Source organism: Linepithema humile, chromosome 5 (genome assembly GCF_040581485.1).
Source record: "Linepithema humile isolate Giens D197 chromosome 5, Lhum_UNIL_v1.0, whole genome shotgun sequence".
NCBI classification, from domain to species: domain Eukaryota; kingdom Metazoa; phylum Arthropoda; class Insecta; order Hymenoptera; family Formicidae; genus Linepithema; species Linepithema humile.
Genome location: NC_090132.1, coordinates 391991 through 413430, shown reverse-complemented (window position 1 = coordinate 413430; position 21440 = coordinate 391991). Strand labels below are relative to the sequence as shown.

At 31.1% G+C, this 21440-nt stretch overlaps 1 protein-coding gene and 1 long non-coding RNA gene across 13 annotated transcripts in view; one reads left to right on the top strand and one right to left on the bottom strand.

The window, feature by feature from the left end:
* LOC105675332 (uncharacterized) overlaps positions 1-21440 on the bottom strand; it is a 72504-nt gene that overhangs the window by 19062 nt on the left and 32002 nt on the right. For all 6 annotated transcript variants that reach the window (XM_067356425.1, XM_067356424.1, XM_067356426.1 and 3 more), the window contains 2 exons: positions 2921-3044; positions 1090-1233 (listed from right to left, as the gene is read on the bottom strand). In XM_067356425.1, coding sequence (XP_067212526.1) covers positions 1090-1233; positions 2921-3044 — 268 coding nt within the window. The remainder of the gene's footprint in view (positions 1-1089; positions 1234-2920; positions 3045-21440) is intronic.
* On the top strand, positions 13734-21435 carry LOC105675344 (uncharacterized). Of its 7 annotated transcripts, none has more exons than XR_010890565.1 (8): positions 13736-14282; positions 14573-14608; positions 15418-15803; positions 17905-18056; positions 18352-19573; positions 19752-20008; positions 20714-20915; positions 21289-21435. It is a non-coding gene; the product is annotated as an uncharacterized lncRNA (long non-coding RNA). The 7 variants fall into 7 exon arrangements; XR_010890563.1 differs by having other exon boundaries at positions 18352-19590; XR_001101261.2 differs by having other exon boundaries at positions 13738-14282; positions 18352-19475.

Sequence of the window (21440 nt, the reverse complement as noted above, 5' to 3'; positions counted from 1 at the left end):
GAGGAAAAAAGGTGACACATCGTTAATATTCGGGCTCCGGTTATTAAAGATATTCGGTGAGAGATGTCATCCCCATTGTAACCGCCGCGGTTACAAACGGTCGCACCAACTACTAAAGGGCGTGACTGGAAAATGGTTTTACCGTCGCGCACGATGGAAATGCCCGTCAAATCACAAAAGATACGTAACTCGCGGTGACAATAGATGCCATCGCGCCACACTGTCGATACCCATTTTGGTTCTGCGAACGCAGAAGTGACGTCTAGCCCGACGGACGTGAAAACTGCGCTGAAAAAAAGAGCCGTTTCTCTACCGTCGTAATAGAATGCGCATTACGTCGTAACGTTGTAGACGCCATAGCCATTTAATTGCACTTACCTGACAACCTTTTTTATTCTGAAATTCCATTTTTAAAGCCGGCTAGAGAATCGAATGTAATGAAAATAGTACGCAATCTGATATTAATCAAATATTTAATTCTGTTTTGCGAACGCGAATAACAACTTCACAGGTAACAAAAAATACTTTATTTGTTTACGAATTGACTTTTAATTTATATTCAGTTAAAGAAAATTAATAAATTTTTCTGTTAGGAGTTAATTTAGATACTAAAATAACAAAAATAAGTCGATTGTTCAGATGGTAAATAATTGTTTCAATCATAATTGCATTGACATATGAAAGACAAAATTAATCAATATATTTATAAATTCGTGAATTGTTTTTCAGTAGAAAATTAATATTCTCTGTAGGTGTTTGCAAATTGATAGCCGATACTGCGTATACAAGATGTCCAATTTCCATCGCGTTATATTTTAATGACGTATTCTTTGATCGATTAACTGTGAACCTGAATTAAAGTTAAAACCGATCTCAAATTTCAAAGAAATTCTGAAATTAAAGCCGTGGCAAATATTTATTGAAATTTGATGAGTCCAGAGTGAAACATTCTATATGTCTCATTAATATATAATTTCATTATTCCGATAAAGTAAATTCTCTTCTTGCGAAAAAAAAAAAAAAACAGATATCACTAAACTGTATCAATTGTTTGTGTGAGGCGCAAAATTAATTCTTCAAACTACTCACCATCATCAATTTCTCATATTCCTCCTCTATGACCGTGCCATTGTAATACCTCTTGTCTGATTTCGTGTCCGGGTAATAGAAACCTCGTTTACAAACGCATCGATAACTACCGCGGCGAAAGCCAAGGCCGGGAATAGCGATGCACTGCGAATAGAAAAGACAAAACAATACGTCATCAATCGTATCTAATCAATTCTACGTATTCAATTCCACTCTTTCTTTATTAAGGGTAACTGTATTCCATCGTGGTTATTTCTCACAATGGCAGAGTTTTTTGATTTCTCGATTGAACGATCGAGAGAATATTTCTCTTCCAGTTATAAAATATATTAATTCATATTTCATTGAAAAGACTGTGCTACATCTCGTAAAAATAAAAATTTATTCTCTTCCAATAAATCCATTTGATCTCTCCGCATACATTACATACATAAATCTTACATCTGTACAGCTGTGACGTATTTTGGTTTTTTCTCTGTGCCACAATGCGAAGAGAGCAGTTTAATTAATTTTTAAACTTGAGGTTTTTGGGTCATCTAAATCTCTAACAATAATTAAATACCCGGATTTTGTGCGCAGAAATTTCATATGTTAAAAATACTTTAATTTAAAGTTTAAGAGGATATACCTGTTTGAAACAGTAGAACTGGAATCATTTTATCAAAATTTGCATATAGTGTAAAAAAATATGATAAAATATATAATTTTTCATACATTATGCAGCTATTATTTTTTAAGAAAAAAGTCAAAGAAAAAAAATGAGACCAAATTAAAAAATATTTCATACTTATAGACTATTTAACGCAGAAATTTTGGATAAACTACGGCCATATTGCGAAATAAACCCGCGCTTTGCATAATTATACGTTGCATATTGTTTTATTCGTGTAGTTAATATGTGAACTACACAAATTAAAAAAAAAATAATAAAGGAACAAAATGCCAGAAAATGACGGCTATGAAAAATTTGAAGCAAAAATCATGAGAAATGGCTCTTATCTTATTTTTATAACAAAAAATGTGTTTTTTCCTCTAACTATGCAGTTCGCGCGATAGAGATAGGTATGTTTGAAATGTTCTCTCCATACCGCAATCCTCTTCGTACTCGAGAGTTATCGTAGTCGCGAATCGGAAAAACGCGGTTTTCGAAAAACACGGTTAGGAGGAAGTTTGGAGTTTGCACAAGGCACATAAGGTCGACAGTGATATATTCTATTCTACATTTACCATAATTATCGGAAGATTGTTCCCATTTTTATTGTACTGCCTCTTGCATAAAACAGTCAAACTTTTAAAAATTTCAAAATTTAGACTGACATATTCCGTGATATAATAACAAAAGTATTAAAAACTTGTTGAAAGTTAAAATTTCCATTTATATATCATAAATAGAAATTAACAAATTAATTCCAGTCAAACTGTTACAACTTAAATATTGATCCAGAAATTTAAAACGCAAATTACTCGACAATTTCGATAAACAGGAGTTTTGTTAAACATGTTAAAAGTATCCGGCGTCTTTTCTTCCGAGTTTTAAGTTACGAAAAGTATAACACATCGATAACGCGCGCGCGGTTTATTACAAAGGGAAAAAAAACTCTGCACGAGCACGTAAAGGGTGTTTTTCGTGTAGCGGAAGCCAGCTCTTTGCATCGCTGCAGGGTCGAGAATGGCATTTACAAATAGAGTCGGTCGCCACGCGGAAAAACATTCCCCCGGTGGCTTTGTTCTATCCGGCACGACGCGTTTAGCCGCGCGACGCCGGTCACAGAAGGACACTCGCGGGAAACATCGATCCTCGAGCGGGAGCGTAGCGAGAAATTAGCATTACCTCGGTGGTGCGCTTTTTGCACTTGTCGCTGGCGGCGAATATGTTCAGCTGCGTCGATCCTGCCGGCAACGGGCACTGATCTATGTCTACTCGGCGAAGGTCTATGTCGATACCGCTGGTGCCCCTGCAAACGATAAATCAAATGTTTTGTGATTAAATCCTGGGCTACATAAGAGAGAGACAGGGTTCAACTTAAGTAAGTAACCGACTTGTGCCCCATTATTCCAAAGGTGAAATTGGTCCCTGGTGTCGTAAAGAGAACACACCAACACCACTTATCGACATTGAATTAATAGCGGTAGCTAGCACCTGTTTTTGCGCAATCGTTCAATCGTTTCAATCGTTTTTAGTAATAGAATCTAACATTTCCTCTCCTAAAATACATATGTGTCACGAGTGTGTAATTGGTATAAGTTTTACAAGAAAGAACTTTTCTTTTTACGTTTCTTAGAACAGGTTTGAGCTAAACATACATTATTTTGTTGAAAAGACTGCTAAATATCCAGTTTATATTTTCCGCTTAGACGCATGAATTTAATGCGAGCGTTTCTCACATGTATTTTACGCTAATTGGCTGTTCTCATCTGCAGCCTACGTTGCGTGTGGATGTTGAGTGGATTGATCGATTACTCCGACACGTAATTTCAGTCGTGCTACTCGTGTTTTACACGTTTGGTTCTTTGCTCCATTACTCGTATAATTTTTAATTTGCTTACACCTGCCGCAGTTATAAAGTTTACGTCTCTCTCTCTCTCTCTCTCTCTCTCTCTCTCTCTCTCTCTCTCTCTCTCTCTCTCTCTCTCTCTCTCTCTCTCTCTCTCTCTCTCTCTCTCTCTCTCTCTCTCTCCCCTCTCCCCCTTCTCCACTTATCTTATTTTTTTCCATTTTTTTCTCTGCTATTACTATGTTGCTCCGACTTTGATTTATCTCTTTATAGATTTCACAGCTGTCACATTGCACGACACGTTAATTTGATAGATTCTACTTTTTGATAAATTTGATAATCTGCTGCGGTTTTTAAACTTTTACCGCTTTACTTTGGAATGAATCAGATAGTCTTGCTTTCTGGCAGAAATTCGACTGATAAACCATGAATTGCGCGTAGTTCCTTATTTATTTTATACATTCTGCGCTATACATTAATAATTGCGTCCCACCTTTACTGTCACATCATGTTTTTCCTTCCACTTTATAAGATTGCGACTCTCTACTCGAGGAACGAAATTGCGGCCAAATCTTGTTTCTATAAATAATCCATTTTTGCGCACTGCTTTTTATTTGTTTTTCGTATTGTTAATTACTTTCACGAACTATAGTTTCTATTTTTTATTATTTATATATATATATATTAAGATGCCAACAAAACATAAAGGAAATAAAAATGTGGAAGCAAGTAGAAAAATATATATCATATTTTAAATATAAAAATTTATTGTATATATAAGAGCAAGATAAAATTTTAAAATCCGATTTGAATTCATGTATGAAAAATTGGGCCATAAGACGGAAATTGCATATCGTGAATTTCTTGGGTCTCTAATGTTACACTTTTCTACATATAATCTTTAATGTTAAATCAAATTCTCATGCTTCATGTCTCCTAATGCATAATTCAACGCGGGCTGCGCGTGCTGCATCGTGTTGCATCGGGCTGATTATGCGTGTAATATATCTTCCGCTGATTCTCAACTTGTGTAATCCGATAATAATGCTTCCTCTAACATAAAACGCAGTATAGCTATTTTGTATAAAATATAAATACGAGGTGTATCACCAGCTGTTTCTAAAAATCAATAAGTGCATAAATGTACTCTACTGTAATCTGTCGATTTTTACTTATAAATATTTTCAATTTTAAATATCTTGGATAGACATGCTATGAAGTTTGAAGAAATTAACTGCAGAACAAAATTATATAGTTTTTTTTTTAATTGTAAGACTTAGTGAGTCAAAATGCTTGTTCTTTTAATTATTTCGATATTTAAAATAAATATCTCGACAAAGTAATAGTCATTTTTTTTTCTCTTTTTGTTTCTAGCTACTCGATAATAACGTCACAAGTTTAGAACACCTTGTATAATGAACTGGTTCGACTCTCCCGTTTCGATAGTTGGCCAGTATCGATTCTTGATTTGCAAGAATTACGATGCGTTCGCAGTCGCGCTGATAACAAATTTCCTTTAAACGGATATTGCATTCTTCGGAACGATATATAGCCCCGTTCTTTTTTGACTGGCGGCATTTACCATGATTTCTGCGTGCAGTGGTCCGTGAAATTTTGCATTTTTGGATCCATATGGAGATCGGGAAGGGTGATGTTATTTCCGACGTACGATTGCGAACGAATTTTCGCGACCCGCAAATGTATCGCTTAGTGAACATATTGAATGGTGATTTCACTTACATTAGTCCAATTGAATGGAAACGTTTCAGCTGCATAGTAAGAGCATTTTATTCATTTGGATAGCCCACGGCAAATAAATTTGAATTTTTAATTAGGCGTTGTAGCTTTACCACAACATTTAATTAAAATTTTATATGATTACATTTACATTATTTAATTTTAACAGAAATAAAAGTAAAGTAAAAAAATTTTAGTCTTCCCGCTCTTTTATATATAATAAATTTTTATATTTAAAATCTGTGACTTTATACATTTTTCGGTTCTTCCATATTTTCATTTCTTTCATATTTTGATAGAAATTTAATTTAATTTGATAAGAATAGTAATTGAAAGACAAAATTAAAGATTTGCGTAATCATAATCAAATATCTATCATCTTTCAGAGTTTGAGCATTACAAAGAGCATTCTAAAGATTGTGCAAATATATAAGATTAAAAACATTTATTTATTATAATATATGTTAATTCTTGCTAAAATATTAATTCTCTCAATTTGCTGCATTAATAAATTAATTAAAATATGTATCACTTTACAAAGAATATAAGAAGAAACACATAGAATTTCAAAAATATTAATAACTAGTAATAACAATGAATTCCTTTTAAAGAGAGATCAGGAATTCAGTTTTATGCAATGCAATTTCTCTTTAACTACTATTTAATCGTCTTTCGTTATGACGTATATCACTTTATATTGAGATGGGAATGATTGGCTTCATATGCTGCTGTAGACAGAGGAAATACCCTGCATTGCAAATTTTTGACTTTCAATACGTGGCAAATATGAAAATGGCAATAACGTATCCGACCGCCATATGCCCCTTTGTCGCCATAAAATAGCAAGAATTCTCGCCCGAATTGCAGTAGAACTGAGTCGCAAAAGGTATTTTCCATTTACCATGTTGGAGGCCAGTAACAATTAATATCACTACTTCCGCAGAAAGAGAGAGAGAAAGAGAGAGAAAAAGGGGGGGGGGGAAGAGAGCAAGGGAGAGAGAGAGAGAGAGAGGAATAGAGACTTCCTGTTGACAGAGACTTCAAATAGTTGCTTTCAGAATAGAACTAAAAGCACCTCAAATGGTTAAATCAATTTGCATAACTGAGTTCCGTTCGTACTTTAGATTAACTCCTCGTCTGTGGCATTTGCAACATGCCCAAATTTGCCATTAAAATAAATTGAATATCGATTAAACGTCGTTTCTTATCCAATTTTCTGCAGCATTATTTCTGCAAAAATTCTGCAAATTTTGCATATTTTTATGAAATCGTAATCGATTATTTGATGGTTGGATGGAACTTTTTGTTGTAAATATAAGTTTTTATTCAGTCGTACTGATTTCCTTCGAACTATTTTCTTGTTCAATATAAGTAAAATTTGGATTTTATTTATAATATATAGGAAAATGGATAATTGGATCACGTTCTGCACGCAAAAATATCAACCAGTTATGTTGTACGTTGAATTCTTGCTGCGGCATATAATCCAATTATTCTACCGAGCAACGTCAGTCAATATAAATATTTGCAAACTATGAGAAGCACAGGCAAGTCCCGTTTACAATAAAACGAAATCAGATTAAATTGAAATCAGATTAAATAAAATATTAAATGCAATGTAAAATAAAATTTCAAAACAAAGTTGGCTTTGTTATTGATTACTATACATTGTAAAATTAAATATTTATTTGTTATTATTTATTGTGGAATTATGTATTCATTGTTTCTGTTTTATTCATAATACACAATTTGCGATGTTATTTCTAATCTTTAATTTATAGCAAAGTTTGGTGTAATAAAAATTAAAAATTTTATTAAAACTTAGAAAATTGTGGCAAAATTATTGTTAAAAATGAATTGAGATCAAGTCAAAAGCTCTATAGCTGAAAAGTAATGTACGATCGTTTTTGATCACTCCATATGCATTTGAGCTATAAGAATTTTGCTGAACTATAATAAGATTCTATAAAGGGCACGATATCTACATACTTCATCGCCAGGAAGGTGAGAAATGCTGAAAATATCTCGGCCTCGTGTGTTCGTCAAATTGGTCATATCGATTATCGATTGCTACCAAGCCCTGGATTTCAACGGCAGTTCCGAGTTATCATCGCTTTCACGAAAGCGCGACTTCATCTTCCATTAAGTTAAGCAGAGCTAGAGTTTTGTTATTGTTCAATTAAGTGCATGTAAATTCTCACACTTTATAATAACCGACGCAAAGTTTATTCATATGAAACCCATTGTAAAGAGATAGTCATACAGATATATAATTACAAATAATTATAAAAAAATTATTATACTAATTTTCTCCATTTTCCTCCGCATGTAAATTTACCAATAGATTAAAATCAGCAAAAATTTTTTTCCAGTCGAAAAATATCTTTCTTGAGTTTTGTTATAAATTGAAAGTAATTGTTATATAATTTATTCCAGATTTGACAAAGAAAACAGTTCAATTCACGGTCCCAATTGGATGTTGTACATCTCGTGTACCAATTATCCGCTAATTGGTTTTAATTGATTTCACGTGTTCGTTGTATTCGCGTTGTGTTTATTTATTTACTCGCCATTATGAGAGAGGCGCATGTGCGCTTTACCACTCGGAGCTGCACCCGTAAGAATGTCGAACGTGACGTGTATAATTATCAGCGCGCAATTCCGGCGCAAGTTAGGTCGAGATAATAAGGTAACTGGTTAAACGTATAAATTAGGTGCGCATGTGCCTCGGAGGTTTTAGCAAACTCCCCGATGCCGCGGTAACGCGGTGACCCGTGCCGAAAGCCCAGCCCAGGTCGGTTACCGTATTACAAATTAGATCCGCTAACTCTTCTCTAGCAGATAATTCGTTTAAGCGTCCGGGCGCGAAATAGAGCGGGAAACTCGATGGCTCTGACTAAATGGATTTTTCAGCCTAGACAGAGAACCGACATAATTACCTTTAATTATAATGATATCACACCATATACTCTTCATTTCCCCCGCCCAAACAACCACCCACGAAGTTAAGGAAGCGAGAAACTTGGGAACAGGCAAGCTGCCTTTCAAGAGGCGTAGGATACAAGGTGTTTGCGACCGACTGCACTTTCTTTCACTCACTTCATCCGAACTTTGGCAATCTTTCCTTAAGAGAAGTTCAATGGATTGCTCACTTATTTGTAGTTGTCTGCGAAAACGGTACTGATCGATAAATTTCTTTTATTGTCAAATAATTTCGAATCGACTTTATCTTAATAGAGATACTTTTACTTTTGCACTTAGCAAAACATTTTTCAATATAGAAAATTAAAGAAAATTAATTCAACAATTTAAAAAATTAAGAAATGCTGATAAATGATAGCAGCCTTATTTTCTCATTTTTGCTAGAGACAAATCAACTCGTTGAATAATATCCGGTTGAAACCCGTACGATCCGGAACACCTTGTACGTATCTTCACTATGATCTTACCATGCTTGGACGAATAATTTACTTAAGTACTAATTTTCTTGGGCCTTAACATGCTTGGACGCTAACTTCCTTGAATACCAAATTCCTGGCACCCAGATTTCAAGGAGTTCTAGCATATAAGACTTGGCTTTGATCCTAGTTTGCTCGGATAGTCATTGGCCTAGATACTAGTTTGCTTAGATCCTAGCTTCTCACTATATATTAACTCTCATCTTTTGTCTGATAGCTTCCTAGTCTCCTGGATTTGATATTATACTACTTGCTTCTTCTACGGATACGACGTAAGATATGAGATACTTAAATTCAAAGAAGTCGACAAAATCAGGACTATAGCAACTTTAGAATTTGTAGACCGAAAACATTGTAACATTTAAAAAATGTAAGATCAAATAATTAGAAGATTTATTGTCAATTGCTACTGCAAATAAAAGCCCAGATTATTAAAATTTAAGATAAATTAAAAAAAAGATTCGAGATGTTAAAACTGTTCGAACTTTTCGAAGCAAAAAAATGAGCTTCGAGTTTGAATAGTTCGAATGTGAGCAGTGTTCGATCTGTAATGTCATTTCATAATATTTGAAGATTTAAATAGTTTGGACATTGAACAAAAATAGAGCAAAAATAGTACGCGTTGCAAACCAAAAATAAATTACAGCTCTTTGTTTTGTCTTATTTTGTAAAATGTATTGTCAAATTTGGACCTGAAACTCTAAAATTCAAACTTTGAAGATATCTTTAATTCGAAATGTCCAAACCAGTGTTTAACGTAGAATTTCGAGATACAAACTAATTGAATTGTTTGACCGTCTGAAATGTTCGTGCACAGTTGAAATTGAATAAAAGAATAGAATCAATAAGAAGCATAAAGAGCCAAAATGCTAGGTCTACGTGCGAAGGTTATAATATATTCTTTAAAAGTATTTACGTTGCGAATATATCGGTATTTTATTGTTAATTATTGTTACATTGAAGAAGGCCTGATGGCAGGCCGAAACGTTTGTAAATACTTTTAAAGAATATATTATAACCTTCGCACGTAGACCTAGCATTTTGGCTCTTTATGCTTCTTATTGATCCTATTTGATTTAAAATCACCAGAGCCTTATATTCTATTTAATTGAATAAAAGAACTTAGAAAATGATATAATCAAATTTCAGTAAACAATTGTACATAAAAATAAAAAAGAATAAAATATAATAACAAGACAAGACAAAATAGAATAAAGCAAGTAAACAAATTAAAAATGGACCAGAGAAAAAATGATATCAAAGATCTAATGGTTGTTTGAATGAACATGCTTTACGCTTCGTTTATGAGTCTCGCATTCGAAATGGTAAAAAATTCAGTTCCCGCTCTGTCTCCCTGAAGAATTTGTCATATCTATAAAACGGGGATTCCCGTCAGCTTGCACTACTTGATGCGAAGTAAACGATGCACGAACGCAAAGTTAGGCGTAAAAAGAGATAAAGAAGGGGACAAAGGAATGAGGAGAAATTCCCGAAGCGGAGAGAACGACACATTTGTCGCGGCACCGAATATTATCATCTTCGCGCTTCGTCATCTGGTTACCGCTTGGATTCCTTTGGCAATTCGTCAACGAAAGGCTCCCATGAGACGTGGCGCATAATGCGCATCGTAAAGTACAGAGTCAAGATGCATAAATTTTACATTACGAAGTTTATCGACGGCGATTAATATATTTGAGAGCAGTAAGAAAATTTTATGTTAAAAGAAAAGTTCGCAAATTTTGCAAAAAATATAAAAGTATATAGTTTATATACTATACTAAACTATTATCGCAATGTATAAACTATATGGCAATCCTTGTTAATGTTTCAATAAAAAAAACCTGCAGTTAATAGGATACGAGATTTTAAGACATCTTGTACAGCGCTTTACGATAAGCTTTTCAACCAAGCCATATACACGCCGAGAATGAGCTTGTGGGGGCGAAATTCTGTTAAAACTAACTAAGCGAAGGCGGTCGTGAAAACAATTTCACTCACAATAAGGTTAGCGCCCTTATAGTCTACAAAGCGTCGTGACCTCTTCTCCATGGCATTCCTATTGTTGAAAAGGCGACTAGTCTTGACTGCTGTCAAGCTTGAAGACTCGTGCACAAGATTACTAAATTAAAAAAATTTTAAAATGTTTGCATTTCCTTTGCTTTATCACAATTTTAGTTTCTCTAATTTTTTTTAATTTTTATAGTCTTTCAGATTTATAGCAAATAAAATATATAATAAAAATATGATAAAATAATAATTTTATCATTGTTGGCTGCCATAATCGATAGTTTGCACACAAGATAATAGATTTCTTATATTTGCAGAAAAATACAATACATATAACGTGAAAAGTTAATACTTTTTGTTATCTACGGTTTTTTGTTTGTAAACTCAATAATTCACAAGATTGCTAAATAAGAAAAGTTTTAAAATTTTCTTCTCTTCAACTCTGTCTCTGATTTTATATAGATCTTAGTTTCTATTTTCTACAAATTTTTGTAGTTTTTTAAATTTATATTTAATTTTGCGAAAACTTTGATGCAATATAGAAAAATAGCGAAACAAATATTTTCAGAATATATGAGATATAAGATAGAGTCGTTATTTTGATAAAGTGATCGTATTACAACAATGCCCGTTCACGTCTTATTTAATTCTCTAGTGGCGAGCTACGTAAATCACTTCAAAGTTGTCATTATTCTTCGTTTTTGATCTCATAATTATTTTGCAGTGTAAATAAAATAGCCACAGAATATATGTGATAATGAAAACATACAAATATTGACGAACTCCTTTTTATAAACATGGAAATTGCAAGTTTAAAGAGAACAGAAAATCCGATCTTCGAGATTCGATCTCATTGTATCACAAAATTTGATTTATGTTTGCTCGCAATAAACTCTCATTACGAAGCATAATCAAAATTATTTTGGGAGTTTAATCTATATCGTACAATCTGTAATAATTGTTTTATCTTTTATGAGAGCAAGTTGCGCTATCCTGCGTTTAGGGGCAAACAAAAGATTCTATATTTTATACCCGTTAATATAATATTGCCTTTGTTGTACTTCTGCATCATGTAACATTAATCGTTTTTGCTTCAAGTTATCGATCAGAACGTCCAAATATGTATGTCGTCTTCTATTTACGCGCAACACAATGGCGACGTTTCCTCAGGAATTTCCTCAATTTCGGGAAGCCTAATTGTAGTCCATTGTAACCGCGTTCCATTCTTTGCTGTCGCACTTTCAACCAACCTGAATTTACTTTCTGCGCGGTGACAGCAGAGAACGTTTGCTTTTCTATTATTTGTGATTTGATTAAAGTTTCTCTCAGAGAACTGCGTTGCATCATATTTTGCGCAATATTTTAAGTCTTATTTAAATTCTCTAATACCGTGAGATATCATTCTTCGTGCAAATAACACCAAGTCATTTAATCAAAAGTAAAATTTCACTTTGATGTCAGAAGATTAAATTTATAATAAAATAAAATTTATAATAATCGACATTTGTTTTACTCTTCCCGCAAGCAAATTTGATTAGTATATTGCAACGGATCAATTGTATCCACATTAAGCATGCGTTCTATCGGGAGAACTTGTAGACATAACATGATGACAGATTGACGGCACAAATCGAGCGGATTCACTGTTTCATAACAATATTCAAATATTGTCCTATTAATTTAGGTAGTTATTTACATCAATGTCTCTTAATATTTATTTATACATAACTAGCTAACCAGTTATTTAATTATTATTTCTAATTAATGTATACATTATAATACAAATATGTATTATTTTTATTTGCTTTATGATTATAAAAGTACGCAAAAAGAGAGGGAGAGAGAATGTATGTGTGCATGCACATAACGTTCTCTTCAGAAATTTTTGTTATTATTTTAAGACGTGGAAATAGACAAAGAATAATATCCGGTATTTTTATGAAAATTTTATTCGCGTTCTGTTAAATAGCTCAAGCCAATAATTTTCACAGTGGATTTATTGCTCTCTACGAGTAGCAGGAGTGAAGAGAATGGCAGGAAAACATTAGAATCATAAAAGCAAGTTTATCGATTTTGATAAAGTTTAATTTTGTAAAATGTAGTTCTTCAAATAATAATATAGAAGGCAATAACAAGCGCGATAGTGTCGGAGCGCAAGAATGAATTATGAATGAACTATGAACTATTATATAAGTTATTATATAAAGAACGTTTTTCTACTACGCTTTTTTGTTGTTGTCTTTTAAATCATTCGTAAATTTAATTTATTTTATATTGTTATTTAATTATTTGATAGTTTTTAATAACTGAACTCCTATATTAAATTTTAATAAGAATGCAATTATTTATTTTTACTTTTTTAATTGTTGCTAATTACTTTTTTTACTGAGTCGCAATTGTGAAAATTCTGTTTTACAAGTTATGGAGGATACGAGGTTGGTAGCCGAGGGGTTGGCGAGTTTATTACTAATTCATGAGAAGTCTTATGAATCGCGTCGAGAATATTTTCAAGAGTTTTCTCAGTACTTCTTTATATTTCTAGAAACAATTTTTTTTAATTCACATTCAAATAAAAGTATATTCACAAACATATATTATATATTATACAAATTCTACAGATTTCTTTTCTTTATCTTATAATTGCCACGCTCTAAATAATCTAAGAATTAACAATGTGACTTATCAATCAAAGAATTTAATCTAATCAATAATCCGTAATTCTTACAATAATCCGTAATTCCATTAACAAACTTGAAAAAATTAATTTTAAGATAAGATTAATTTTAAGATAAGTGATAAAGAATTAATTTAGATTTATTTTCTCGAAAAAGTGGGGTAGTACAATCGCGCGCGCGTTGCATTTAACCATTCGATTTAATCGTTCCGTAACCAAGCTCGCGGACGTAGAGAGCTTCGTACACTTCGCGAATGGAAACTCGTGAGATTTTGCCACTTGCCACTAGAAGATTAAAGTGGGGAATTTCTAATAATCGATCGTGTGTCCTTCTCTATTTGCCTGCCACGTTTTCTCCGCGGCAGCTGCAATATCGAAAGTCTAACCGTAATCCACTGCAACTGCATTCCATTCTTACTAGCCACATTTGCAGCTCGAATTTACTTTCAAGGATGACAGTAGGAACGTTTGCCTTTCGTCCCGCAATAGTCTTCAAAAGTACTTCGTCGAAACTGGAAAGCCACGCTCGAACGTTTCTAATCCATCCGGAATCTGCCTCAAGCAAAATGCCACAAAAATCTAACCCTTCTCGATAAGATTTAACGTTTACCAATTGATAATGAAGATAACGATAACGATAAAGCCGAACAGATGACGAAAAGAGTCAACAGTATGATGTGCGAAACACGGGTTAAATCGTGTCAGATAGGACATGGTCAGTGTCAAGATAAGAGAGTCGGTATTACAATGTGCTGTAGCTCTGCGGACGTCGACACAATTTTTCAAGAGATTAAACGTATTGTTTTCTTAAATTAATTTCTGGTAAATATAAAATATTAATTTTCTCTTGTCTAATTATCTTACAGAATTACTTGAGTTAAAATATAGAAATATATGTTATATTTATTCTAACCGATAAAAAAATATGATACATTTTTCTGCAATATTAAATATTTTCAAATCAAAAAGTTAAATTATAACAATATACTAAGTGATAAATTGAGAAAATTAAAATAAATAAAATAGAAAACTTGTGAATTAGAGATAACGTACAATAACAATATAACATAACTGATAATAAGATAAATATTATTTAACTGTGCTTACATTAGATGTGTTATACTGGACGGTGTCTATGCGTGTCATTGGTGAGTCTGTTTTTTGCTAATTATTGTTAATTTTCTTAATTTTTTAATCATTTTTATATAATTTTCAATATTTTCCATCTAAATCTAAATACTTTCTTCTTCTTCATATTCTATTAAACTAAAGAAAGCTCGAAATTGTTACCGAAATATATTTTTTCTATATTAATTTCTAATAATTAGTTTGTGTGTGCACTCTCCAACAACAGCGTTTCTGATTTCTATTGTCTTCTATATCAATAATTTTTTTTTAAGAATTCGTTGCATTATTATAAATATTACTTATTTTATTTATATCAAATTGAGATAAAACGTGAGAGATGAAAGCACCAGGTTAATAAGGATTATCGAATCGATAATATGGCAAGAGGCATTTCGAAATCATTATGTCATTATTAAGTGATAATGAAATAAATTGCTTTTATAAAAGTTTAAACGAGAACATGATGACATTTATCCAGAGAATTAATATTTAGAATTTAAAAATACTGCTTAAAATAGTACATGTAATGAAAAGTTTAGAAAAATATATTAAAATCTTGAAAATGTTACTTAAATTTTTAGAAAATTATAAAAATGGTTATTTGTAAATTTTGTAAGATCACTGAAAATCATCTAAAATTTATGCAAATACTATCTATCAAAATTAAACACATAATTTAAAAATTTTTAGATGATTAGTTCGTTTAAACTTTTAAAATATCTAATATTTTATAATGTCATTTAAAGTTTGACAATATCATAAGATTTCTGAACGATAATTGTGATTTAAAATTCTCATTTAGAATTCAAAAAGATTATTTAATATTCAGAAGTAACGGCTGTAGCTGGAAGGCTGATCGAAAAGACAGGGATCCATCGAAGATCTGACGGCAGATTAGAGGGAAAAATAGGATTATCGAAAACCGTTTAAGGATCCGACAATCGAGGAAGCGCTACAATGGCTGAAAGAACGCCGACGACTGACAGTGAAGAAGTGGAAGAAATCGCGCCGGATAAGACGCAGAAGGTCGGCGCCATTTTGTCGGCGGAGACGCCTGTTGTCACGGAAGATAGAAGCGAAATTAAAAGTCGGAACAAGAGGAACATCATCACCGTGCCGGAACGGTCCAGCCAGATCGTGCGAGACGGAATAAGATATCGCCAGGATAGGAACGGACAATGGAGGCCCATATTGTATTGATTAACATTTCGCGCTGTGAGTTTGTTTTTTTTCGCAATTTTTAGCGTTTCATTTACAATCCGCGTGACTCACGCAAATGGCTTTTGCATGTCTCGCAATTTAATAAATTCTTACTAACGTATGCTAATAGATTGGTTGTGCTACACACACTTAAACAATTATCAGTTTCATTAAACAAATATTTTTATTTATGATTATAAGCATAATTCTATTTTCGATAAATGCACAAATAAGAGACTATCCGAAAAAATCAAATTATCCCTCATAAAAACTAAATTTTTTTACCCCTAGACAATGTATCTTTTTTTTAAAGACTAATTGCATTTGCTCTGCAAATTCAATTCCATACTAAAAGCTAAACATTGTTTACTTTCAAAAAGTGAGTTTTTCTTGCTAGTCAAATTTTTTTCGTGTTTAAAAGCTAGATCGAGCTTGCTTTAAAAGCTATACCCAGCTTTGTTACTAAAAACGAAACTTTATTCGTGGCAAAAGTCAAATATTTGTCGGCCTAAAAGCCAAATTTTATTTCGTCATAAAAGCCAATTCTTCTTCGCTCAATAGTTTTTTTTTCGCTAAAAATTAACCTTCTATAAAAGTGACTTTATAAAATATGAATATAGTTTTTTTCCGACAAGCTTTGGCAATATTTGAGTAGTAATAAACATTTGAAACCTTTTAACGCTCTTTACATTTTCAAATTTTTATATGTCGTACCAAAAATAATTTTTATAGAATTCTAAACCTTTTCTCTCTTTTTCTCTTTTTTACTTTCTTTCTCTCTCTCTCTCTCTCTCTCTCTCTCTCTCTTTCTCTCTCTATATACACACATTATTTCGGCATTATATCGATATTCACGTAATCTTGCAAACACGATATTTTCTGCAAGCCATTCTCATATGCATATTTATAGGATTTTATACGAACATCATTTGAAATGCAAAATGATACTTAAAATCATTCCAATAACCTTAAGCAAAACATGTTAAACAACTCCGATTGCTATTAGCTATTCTCCGAAAAATGTGTTTTAATGTGTTGAAGTAGAAATTGTAGTTGTGACTTTATTTGTGTTATAAATTATAAAATTGATTATAGTGAGATTTTCTAATTAATTTTATTTATAAGTATATATATTAAAACTAAAGTGTAATTATCTCTTTGAAATTCAAGTTATGTTTATGTGATGAATTCTTATCAATTCGCTTCACCTTTGACATCGCACATATACGATATAATTTCCGATGAAAACCATCGTGATAATTTTATCGGAGATTCAGAGAATTCTCAATAAAAAACTAGTTATTCGCTGCGCAGTATCATTATTGACAACCGAGAGTAACGAAAAAGCATCTTAAACCGTCCCTGCCTTCAACAAAGATAAGACGTCGTACGCGCTGCTCGAAATTAGTATTCTATAGTGAATATTGAAAATGAAATTTTTGATCGTGCTATTAACAATCGCGATGATGACGTTGACCATCGTGTTCTCGTCATCACTGGACAAAAAGCAAACCGAGTCGACTGTCGCTAAAGAATCAGTAACAGTGGAACCGTTCAATATTATAACAATGCCGCAATTTCGATGTCCTTCTGGTCAACAACGTGATTCAAAAGGAAGGTGTCGATTAGCATTAGGAAATAGTCAGGAATAATCGTGAAGAGAAGATGGTAAATTCGCCACTTTGGTAAATTTAACTAAAAAAGAATATAGAATATAATAATAATAATCGCATACCTTCTATGTAAACTTTTTATAACAAAATTATCTATACGCATCTTGTTTTAAAACGTTTTTATATAATCCAAAATTATTATTTCCCCGATATTTCTCCTATATAATGTTTATCTTTCTAATTATATTATGTTAACTTATTCTATACCTATATCCAAATACAATACACTAATAGTGTCAGGGAAAGAGAAAAAGGGGAAGAAAGAGAGAGAGAGAGAGAGAGAGAGAGAGAGAGAGAGAGAGAGAGAGAGAGAACAAAATGTATAGCGTATAATAAAAAAGGAAATTAAAAAATTCAAATTTATTACACATAAATTGTTTTTTAAGATATCAATAATTTTATTGTTATATTTATTCGCTAATATTTTCTATGACTGTTTGCAGATTCAACGAATATGTTACTTTAACAAGTGATGTCATTTGGAAGTTACAACAACGATGAGGAAGAAATGACCATTGTTATCTATCTATTCAACAGTAAAGAAAGAGGTTTCTCTATCAATGGATTCACAATAAATTGACAATTATTATTAAATGTGATTATCTGTGTATATTATTTATTCTGTTACTGTTATTAATTACTTGTTGTAACTTGTGTCATTATAATATAACAAGATGTTTTGGGACTACCGAGTCAATGTGCTAGTTGTTGGTAGTTAAATATAATTTATAATATTATAGTATGATAATGCCAGGCTATTATTGGTAATATATATATTTATATATTTTTTAAATAATTTATATATATTATTTTATTTCAATAATAAAAAGAAAAATATATTAATTGTTTTAAAATATGGAGAGATAAAATATAAATTGTACGTGTTGTAGAATGGTTTATCGCTGAGAGGACAACAAGTGTTCATAAATTTCTCACGGAATATAAATTGATAAAATGAAATATGTAATTTATTATAAAGAGAGGAAAAAATATACAAAATAATAACAATAAATATGAAAGATATCGCACGATCACACTTGGTGAATCTCTCTCGTTTCAATCGGGACGCGTATTATTTGATCAAGGTTCGTCACGCTCGTCACGTCGTCTCGGTACGTTTCGTCTTTCGTCTCAATGCGTTCTGTACAGTGTCTCCTTCGATGCACATCGATTAATAATGACAAAATTGTGAAAGCTGCGCGAGCCTATGTGCACGACATACGATAACGATAATGGAGTTTGCAAAGTATTTTCGAATTTATTTACTAAAGTGAATAAGTTTTACGCTTCCGAAAATTACATATTCTAGTTTGAAACAGATTTCTCCTGGAAGTACGACATGTGTATTTTATGTCTGTTTACAGGCTCGAGGATATCAACATTTCAGCAATGATTTCAGTTAAAGCTAGAGCGAGGTGTAGTTACAAAATATCGTAGTAGCGACAGAATTGTGAAAATATTTTATATATTAATAAAAAATTCCAATAAACGTACATTTAAATTATTAATATTAATTATTAGTAATATGTTTATATTTTATATTGCAAATATAATTAATTAATATGCTTGTTAATCTGAATTCGATATCTTATAAAATAAGTAAAATGAGAAAAAATTACTGAATTTTATTCGCATAAAATCTCTTAATTGATTTGTTTATACGCTTACATAATAACTTTGTAAGCACTCATCAACATTTGATGCAATCATCTTTTAATAATATACGCGGAAAACAATTTTTTCAGCATTTGGAAACGTATGCATTACACTCACGTGTTTAATCTTCGCTTATAACTTCAAGATATTTCTTAGCTATATTTCTTAGCTATTTTTCTTGTTTAAATAAAAAATATGCTGGTTTATAACCAGTTTTTTAGTGAATAATAATAAAATTTGCATGAGTAAGAAGAATCTGAAAATTATAAATTGCGGATGCGCAAGAGAAACATCATAGTGTGTATTTTTTTGTTGAAACGATAAAACTGTGTAAAAAATTTGGAATAGATAATAAATTGTAAGCAGTAAATTGTAAATAAAAAAAAAAATTGAAAAAAATATCATAGAAGAGCAAAAGGAGATTCTTTCAAAAAAACTCAAAACTATTTTAAAAATGTAAAAGTTGTGAACAAGTAATTAAACAAGTTTAATATAACAATGTATATTTTATAAATATTTAATAAAATGCTGAAAAAATCAATAGAAAAAAAAATTTAAACAAGAATTATTCAACAGTTTTGAAAAAATAAAAAATAAATGCATGATGTTTCACATTTAATTTTGTAACTTTTAGATGACAAAAAATATTAAAATTGTCACAACAGAATGAAAGCACTTCTTAACATTTACCTGACAATCACGATAATAGCAGCTGTGATATTATCATTTGGAATAAGTGCATCTACAATTATATCTACTACCACAAAACTACCTACTATCTTCTATGCATCCACTATCATAGGTGTTCCTTCAAGATCATATTGCCCAACAGGCCAAAAAAAAATGCTCACGGAATATGTCGCAAGATGGTATAACGGTGATGACATGCAGGTGATTATCAATAACTATTATAATTTTAATTCAATTATTATTATAATTTAAATTCAATCTTTAAATTTAACTTTTTTAGAAATTATTTGTTTTCAATTCTACCAATATTCATGATAATAATCTAAGTCTAACAATTCACAAAGACAGAAATTTTCAAATAATCTAAAATATATGCGAATTAGTAACAATATTTCTACATCTGTATAACCTGTCTGAGATTTTTGTATGCTAGCGTAATTACTTGTGCAAAAAAGAATCTGGAATTAACCGGTTTGTTCTCGATAACAAAATATCATGGTAAAAATAATTAATTGGTATTAAAAATTGGATTATAAATAAAGAACACATGCAAGAGAAATGACAAAGAGTGTTTGTTTGTTGAAACTATAAGACGAGGTAAGAAGTTTCAAATTTGCGAAAAAAACGGAAGATAAAATCATATGAACAAAAGTAATGAAAAAAAAATATTACGAAAGCGTTAAAAAAATATTATTAAAAATATTAAAATATCAAAATAAAATTAAAACTATCAAGAAATATAAAAATTAAGAGTAGAACAATTAAGAAATAAAAATACTTATGTATAGAAAAATTTACGAAAAGAACTCAAAAGAAAGAAATTATATAACATTTATTTTAGAATTTCCAAAGATTGAAGAAATGAATATATTATATGTATCTGAGATTTAATTTTGTATTTTTTAGATCGTCAATATTCTCGCATCATCATGAAAAGAATCCTTAATAATGTTTCTGATAATAGACGCCAATGTAAAATCATATCTACGTAGAACCACAAATTCACGTTCTAGCATCACACCTATAAGTACTACCATTGATTCACAACAGTTTTATGGCTATTTTATAACAGCACCTGAAAAAATGACGATTACGACAATGTGCCAAAGTAAGTTATAATTTAAATAAACATAATATATGTCGCAAGTTAGAATAAACGACGAAAATATCCAAGTTATTATTGATTGAACATTTTATATTATAATTTTATAATTACAATATAAAATATAAAGCTTATATTAAGTTTTTAATTTTTTATTATATTAAGTTAAATAATGCAATAGCATTTACTAAACAAATTCATAAAAATTAATAAACATTATATATATATATATATATATATATATATATATATATATATATATATTGTATATATATGTATAAAAATTTTAGTTTTTTTAAAGTTATAATATATTTCTATATTTCTATGAATATATTGTGAGTATATATAATATATATATTTTTTCTTTTATTTGTTGCAGACTCAAAAACATTGATCATTTTTAAAACTCCAACATCGCCAATTAACAGCTAAATAATCCAATAAAGATGATAGGCTAATTTAGAAAATACAAAAATTATATAATGGTCTATAAAAAAATAAATATCAATTTTTATTTTCATGAATAGATAG